This window comes from Plecotus auritus (assembly GCF_963455305.1).
Source record: "Plecotus auritus genome assembly, chromosome: 12".
Classification (NCBI taxonomy): domain Eukaryota; kingdom Metazoa; phylum Chordata; class Mammalia; order Chiroptera; family Vespertilionidae; genus Plecotus; species Plecotus auritus.
In genome coordinates, this window is record NC_137778.1 from 39,672,273 (window position 1) to 39,678,861 (window position 6,589).

At 52.6% G+C, this 6,589-nt stretch overlaps 1 protein-coding gene across 3 annotated transcripts; it reads left to right on the forward strand.

Moving 5' to 3' along the window:
- Positions 1-81: 81 nt before the first annotated feature.
- Positions 82-3,773, forward strand: PSRC1 (proline and serine rich coiled-coil 1; the record flags this gene model as incomplete). Of its 3 annotated transcripts, XM_080648010.1 has the most annotated exons (8): positions 82-179; positions 486-543; positions 633-690; positions 1,266-1,707; positions 2,063-2,249; positions 2,332-2,580; positions 2,909-2,996; positions 3,212-3,773. In XM_080648010.1, the coding sequence occupies exons 2-8, from the start codon at positions 525-527 to the stop codon at positions 3,213-3,215; spliced, it is 1,047 nt and encodes a 348-aa protein (XP_080504136.1). In that variant the 5' UTR covers positions 82-179; positions 486-524. The 3 variants fall into 3 exon arrangements, with proteins under 3 accessions (XP_080504136.1, XP_080504137.1, XP_080504138.1); XM_080648011.1 differs by lacking the exon at positions 82-179 and having other exon boundaries at positions 197-543; positions 3,212-3,761; XM_080648012.1 differs by lacking the exons at positions 82-179; positions 3,212-3,773 and having other exon boundaries at positions 368-543; positions 2,923-3,050.
- Positions 3,774-6,589: the final 2,816 nt, after the last annotated feature.

Sequence of the window (6,589 nt, forward strand, 5' to 3'; positions counted from 1 at the left end):
CCCCCTGAGGGCTGAGGACGCCGGGATCCGCCAATCACTGCACGCATGCGGTCGGAGTGGGTGGGGCCTGAGAGATTCGAAAGGAGCCCCGCCCCCTCGGAGCTGAATCCCGGGACTAAGTTGTGGGAGGAAAGCTCTGTCCGCGGGAGATGCGGCGGGGCGGGAAGTGAAAACTCGCGGTAGGCTGTGGGTGTGCTCCCGCGGGGAGTGGAAAGGTGGCTTGGGGAGAGGATGGGAGGAATATGGGGCGCGTAGAGCGCCCCCAATGCGGAGAGGCGGGCTCGCAGGGGGGCGGGAGGGCAATCTGCGAAGGGCGATAAGGGGAGCTCTCCGCACCTTCCCCGGAGGTAACGGCAGTAAACTGGAGCAGGCGCTACTCCTGGGACGCTTGCTTGACTGAAGCGTGACCCCTGGCTTGCGCTCTGAGTCTAGCTGGGGGCCTTGGGCAGGATGGAGACCCGAGGAAAGGTATGCTTTGTCTCCAGTTCAGGTCCAAGCTGAGTCCTGCTCCTGCTGGCTGGAACATGGGCGATTTGCAGGAAGGTAAGGAAATCCTGAAGGGAAGATTGAGACCCTGCAATGAAGAGCACCTTAGGGATCCACACGGGCATTCATTCCTTCCTCCCCTACAGATGTAAAATTTATAGTGGATGAGACCTTGGACTTTGGAGGGCTGTCACCATCGGACAGGTACCAGCTTCTTTCTGTTGCTTTCTTTCCTCCAACGATGCCTCTGTCTCTAACCCTTTACTGCTGAATTTTTGGCCTCTGGGGCCTGGGTTGGTAATTTAGCAAGTTGGGATGCACTGGCGCGGCTGGTGGCTGGTTAGCTTGGGCCCCTAAGACACCACTACTGGGCAAGGGAGAAGGGAGAAGCTGGAATGAGATTGTAGGGTGTTAAGAATGGTAAGTGGGGGGAGAGATCAACCAAAGGACTTATGCATGCATATAAGCCTAACCAATGGACACAGACATCAGGGGGGTGAGGGCATGAGTGGGGGTTGTGGAGGCAATGGGGCGATAAGGACACATGTAATACCTTAATCAATAAAAAGAAAGAATGGTAAGTGGATTAGCTGCATCTTCATCCCCACGTAATCTCCAATGTCAGTAAATGCTAGCGGCCTATTCGGCTTCATGGAAGCAGGTTTCTCATCACCTAGAGGCCAGCCTGGGCCTTGGGGTTTGGGGTTGTGTCCCTGGCTCTGCTGTGTCGCCGTCTCCTGCTCTCTTCTGTGTGGGCACTGGTTTGTTTTCTGTCTCAGTCGTGAGGAGGAAGATATACCAGTGTTGGCGACTCCAGAGAAACCCCTTCGCCGGGGCCTCTCCCACCGAGGTGACCTAAATGCAGTGGCCCCCACCCCCCAGGGTGTGAGGTTCAGCTTAGGCCGCCTCAGCCCAGCGAAGATGGAGGAGGTCCTCGATGAGGCCAACAGGCTGGCAGCGCAGCTGGAGCAGTGCGCCCTGCAGGAGCGCGAGAGGGCAGGCGAGAGCCCAGGGCCGCGCAGGGTGAAGCCCAGCCCTCGGAGGGAGACCTTTGTGCTGAAGGACAGTCCTGTCCGAGACCTGCTGCCCACTGTGAGCTCTTCTGCTCGGAGCACTCCCTCTCCAAGCAGCCTGACACCCCGACTCCGGAGCAGCGATAGGAAAGGGTCCGTCAGGGCTCTTCGAGCAACATCTGGAAAGAAGCCCTCCAGCGTGAAGAGGGTGAGTTTAGCGGCTCTGGGTTGGAGGTGTGGCCCCAGACACAGTACAGGCCTAGAGTGGTTCCTTGTTGGTAAAACGGGATAGTGAAATTCTGCCTCACAGAATTGTTGGGATTAAATGAGATACCGTAAGCCATGCACTTGCCACTGTGCCTGTGCAGAGCTCTATCACGTCTATAACACTAGGAAGCGCTCAATCAATGGTGTTGGGGTGACGATGAAGTTGGCAGCTAGCTGCTGCCCTTCCTTACTGGGATCTAGGCAACTCCCCACCTCTATCCCTGAGCCAGCAGAACAGACTCTTTTTCCATTTTAGCTCTTTTTTATTTCTCTCTCTCTTTCTCTCTGTGTTTCAGGAGTCGCCCACTTGCAATCTGTTCCCCACATCCAAAAGCCCAGCATCTTCTCCTCTTGCCCGATCAACTCCTCCTCCAACCCGATCAACTCCAACTCGATCAACTCCTCCAACCCGATCAACTCCTCCAACCCGATCAACTCCTCCAACCCGGGGGAAAGCTGGGCCCAGTGGGAGAGCAACAGCAAGTGAGAGGACCCAGGCAGCAAAGCGGGGGGTGAATGGGAATAGGGAGGATGTGGAGCTTACCCTAAAATTCCTCTGCCCCAGGCCCGCCAGTCCCCGTCAGACCGGTCTTGGCCCCACAACCTTCTACCAGCAACTGCCAGCGCCTGTCTCGGCCACAGGGAGCAGCTGCTAAACCTTCCAGTCGACTACCTATTCCCTCAGCCATCCCCAAGCCTGTCAGCCGAGTGCCACTCAGCAGCCGGAGTGTGCCACCCGGCAAAGGTGCCCTAGCTTCAGATTCAGTGTCAACTCGGAAAGGACTTCCAAGACCAGGGGCTGCAGGGCACAGAGGTAAGGAAGAACGGATATAGGACAAGAAGTTAGGAGTAAGAATACCTACCCTCGCCCAGCTTGACTGCACTCTCCTAGAGTTAGTGACAGTGACCGGTTTCTCCCATCTTCGTTACAACTCTATTTGAAGATGGTGAGTTATGGAGAGAATGTGGGGCTGGACCAAGAGTTTGAGCCTTGGTTCTCAAATGCCTTTCAAATACTTTTACCTTGGGTGAGCGGGAAAGCACTAATGCCAAACTCACCCTGCCTTCATCCAGTTTTTATCTTTGTGAGACGGTCACTTGACCTTTCTAATAACTCATTTCTTTTGTGGGCCCCCATCAAGTTCCTGTTTCCCAGCGACCAAATCTTCCTGGTGCCACTCGCAGCAATCTACAGCCCCCCAGGAAAGCTGCAGCCCCAGGACCTACCAGGTAAGGCTGGTTAAGGTGCTCTCTCTCTCTCTCCCCTGTCCTCTGGGCTTCTGAGCTGTTGGGCATATCCGCCCTGAATCCTGTGTGGCAAGATGGGGGAGAGGTGGGCAGCCTGGAAGTTGGGGTGCCCCGTTTCTTCCTGAGAAACTTGAACTGAGCTGGGTGACATGGGCTCGAGGAAGAAGGGCAATCAGGCACTTCTTCTGTCTCTTTAGGTAAAGAGATCAGGACAGCAAGCAAGAATTCAGTAACCAACCACTACAGTGCCTGCCTGGACTCACCTCCTCTCCGGCCTCCCAAGCCCTTCCGGACTCCTGCAGATTCTGGCTCAGGGGCAAGAGGAAGAGATGCCACCGGGGCTGGTGCCCCAGGGAGATGGGGTGGATTAGGGTTGAGCTGGAGGGGATTCAAACTCTCTGGATTGGAATATTAGAGAAAAGAGGTCACCTCTCAGCAGGGAAATGAACAAACAGATGAGAAATGCAGGAGAGTGGGTTGTCCCAGCCTACTCTGTTCCTCCCCAGGCCGCGGGTCACTGGGCATTTACATGGGAATGGCCTCTGTAGCTGACCTCCCTGCTCTCCCAGGAGCAGTCCTCCTGAAGCACGTCCCCTACTGGACTCCGGCCTGTTTGGCGAAGCAGAGGCAGGCACCTGGCCTCCGGAACTTGCTTCCTGTGAATCGTTACAGGCCAGTTTATGATAAGCTGACTCCTTTGGTCTATACTTTTCTAAAATAAAGTGAGTGTATTTTTATATTCTCTGCATATGTGAAAGCAAATCCTGCTCCAGTTTCTAACACATTTGGAGTGAACGCCTGTGTAATTCCAAAGAGGGAGCCAGGATGGACTTCCCAGGCGGAGGAGCCTGAATAGGCCTCAGGGCCTCGAGATTCCAGCGAATCGGGCTGTAACTACCCCCTTGTTGGTATTAGATGGAAGCAGGCTGTGAATGAAACCCTTTTCCCAGGGTTTGAATGTTATGAAAAGGTCCAGGTCAAGCCCTGGCTGGTTTGGCTTGTTGGATGGAGCGTTGGCCTGTGGACTGAAGGGTCCCGGGTTCGATTCCAATCAAGGGCACATGCCCGGGTTGCGGGCTCGATCCCCAGTGGGGTCGTGCAGGAGGCAGCCAATCAGTGATTCTCTCTCATCATTGATGTTTCTATCTCTCCCTCTTCCTTCCTCTCTGAAATCAATAAAAATATATTTTAAAAATAAATAAATAAATGAAAGGTCCAGGTCAAGTTAAGTATAGCTTAATTCACAGTATGTGAGGCTGTCAAGGCAGGGTCTTGGTAAAGTATTTATATTTTAAATATATTTGTATTGATTTCGGAGAAGAAGGAAATGGGAGAGAGAGAAACATCAATGATGAGAGAGAATCATCGATTGGCTGCCTCCTGCACACTTCCCACTGGGGATTGAGCCCACAACCCAGGCATGTGCCCTTGACTGGAATTGAACTAGGGACCCTTCAGTCCACAGGCTGACACTCTATCCACTGAGCCAAGCCAGCTAGGGCAAGTATTTATATGTTAACCTTGGGTGTCCCTTCACGGCAAGAGAATGGAGCAGAATCTTGTCCGCTGTACTTTTGGGCTGAGGGGCACCTTGGAGTCTTCAGCCTCCCTGACTGCGTTCTGCCTCAGAAGATACCAGGGACACTTCACATTCTCCTTTACTTCATTAGGATTGTTGGTCTCCTCTTATCTCTACTGGACTCCAGGGCTGGCACCAGGATATATAAACCCCTGCAGCGCCCAGTGTTGTGATTTGTATGTGGCGGAGAATTTCATTCCTTTACTGAAAAAGATATCTGAGAGCAAGAGGGGCGCTGTTCAATGAATGACAAAGACTCATTCATAGCAGATTTAATAGTTTCCCTCTTCTCACAGCCTTTGATTTTGCAACCAGAAGCAACTCAATTCCTTGTGAGTTTTGAGAGAATGCCCCTTCTTGAAGGCCAGGCCATGACTGGAAGCAACAGGCAACTGGGTGAAGGAAGTGGATGCCACCTGGTGCCCACCCCGCCCAAGCTTATATGCACATAAGTGTCCAACTGAGGCATTGAAATGCCCTTTCTCTGTTCCCACGCCAGGGGCCCTCCACTGCTTGCTTCTCCTTTTTTATGGCTGGTCTTCAGGCTCTTTTTCACACATTCACCTCTATCACAGTGACAGCTGTCCAGACGTTCACCTTTCCCTCAGCCTCTTGCAACTCTAGGATTCCAAGAATTGAGTTGGGGGAGGAGGTGTGGAGACACACTGAGCCTTTGACTCTGGAGAAATTTGGTAGAGGCCACAACACCACGTGTGTTTCCCAGCTGGGTCCCGCACTGGTGTCTAGTGAGCAGGGTCTGTTCCTCACTACCCGCTCGGACGAAAGCACTGGAAGATTACAAGCTTAGGCACACACATAGGTGTGGGTGTGGCCAGCAAATGGCAGGTGTGACCTGGGTGTGGGCCAGCCATGGTGGGTTCTTAGAAGCAAAAGCAGCAGCAAACCCATGTGCTGTTGCCACCTGGTGGCCAGAGAGGACACGGCATGTTCCTCTGGCCCTCTTGGTCAGTCATGAGTTTTATACCCACCCCTACCCCCACCCCCTCCAAACCTGCTCGAACAACATGCAGTAGGCAGTGCCAACTAGGGAGGAGGCCTGCCTGCCACAGCAGTCTTTGGTCAGCTCAGCTACCTGCTTGCTTCCTCCCCTTTGGTCTGGCTTTCTATTTTTCTCTATGCACCCACCCCTGCCCCCACCCAGTAGTAACAAGGGTTCATGGGCCTCTTGCACTGCACTGGGAACTGTTCTAAGCACTTTATGTGTGTTAACGCATTTAATTCTCATAAAAGCTCAACTAGGCAAGTGTGATTATCGTCCTCATTTTGCAGGCAGAGAAACTAAGGCTGAGAGATGAAGTCACTCAATCCAGTTCTTGGGTTTGTGTTCCTTTAAAAAAAATTGTTTTTTTAAATATATTTTATTGATATTTTACAGAGAGGAAGGGAGACGGTAGAGAGTCAGAAACATCGATGAGAGAGAAACACCAATCAGCTGCCTCCTGCACACTCCCTACTGGGAGTGTGCCCGCAACCAAGGTACATGCCCTTGACCAAAATCGAACCTGGGACCTTTCAGTCCACAGGCCGACACTCTATCCACTGAGCCAAACCAGTCAGGGCTAAAAAATTTTTTTTATTTATTGACTTGAGAGAGAAGGAGAGAAACACTGATCTGTTGCATCCATGCATTTATTAGTTGCTTCTTGTATGTGCCCTGACCGGGGATCGAACCTACAATCTTGGCATATCAGGACAACGCTCTAACCAAGGGAGCTACCCCAACAGGGCCTGGGATTGTGTTCTTAATCACTACCCTTGATTGCCCCCTACCTCGTTTGTTAAACAGACCTTTGAAAAACACAAACGTGGGGACAGAAGAAATGTGGAGGAGGACATAGTTGGCTTGGAGTGTGAGTAGCTGCTTCATTTCCAGTGGGAAATAAACACACCGAATGGCCCAGAGAAGTAGAGTTAGGAGGTACTCAGTCACTAAGCACCTTGACATTCCCACCAGCCTCTCCACTCCGCCCTCCCT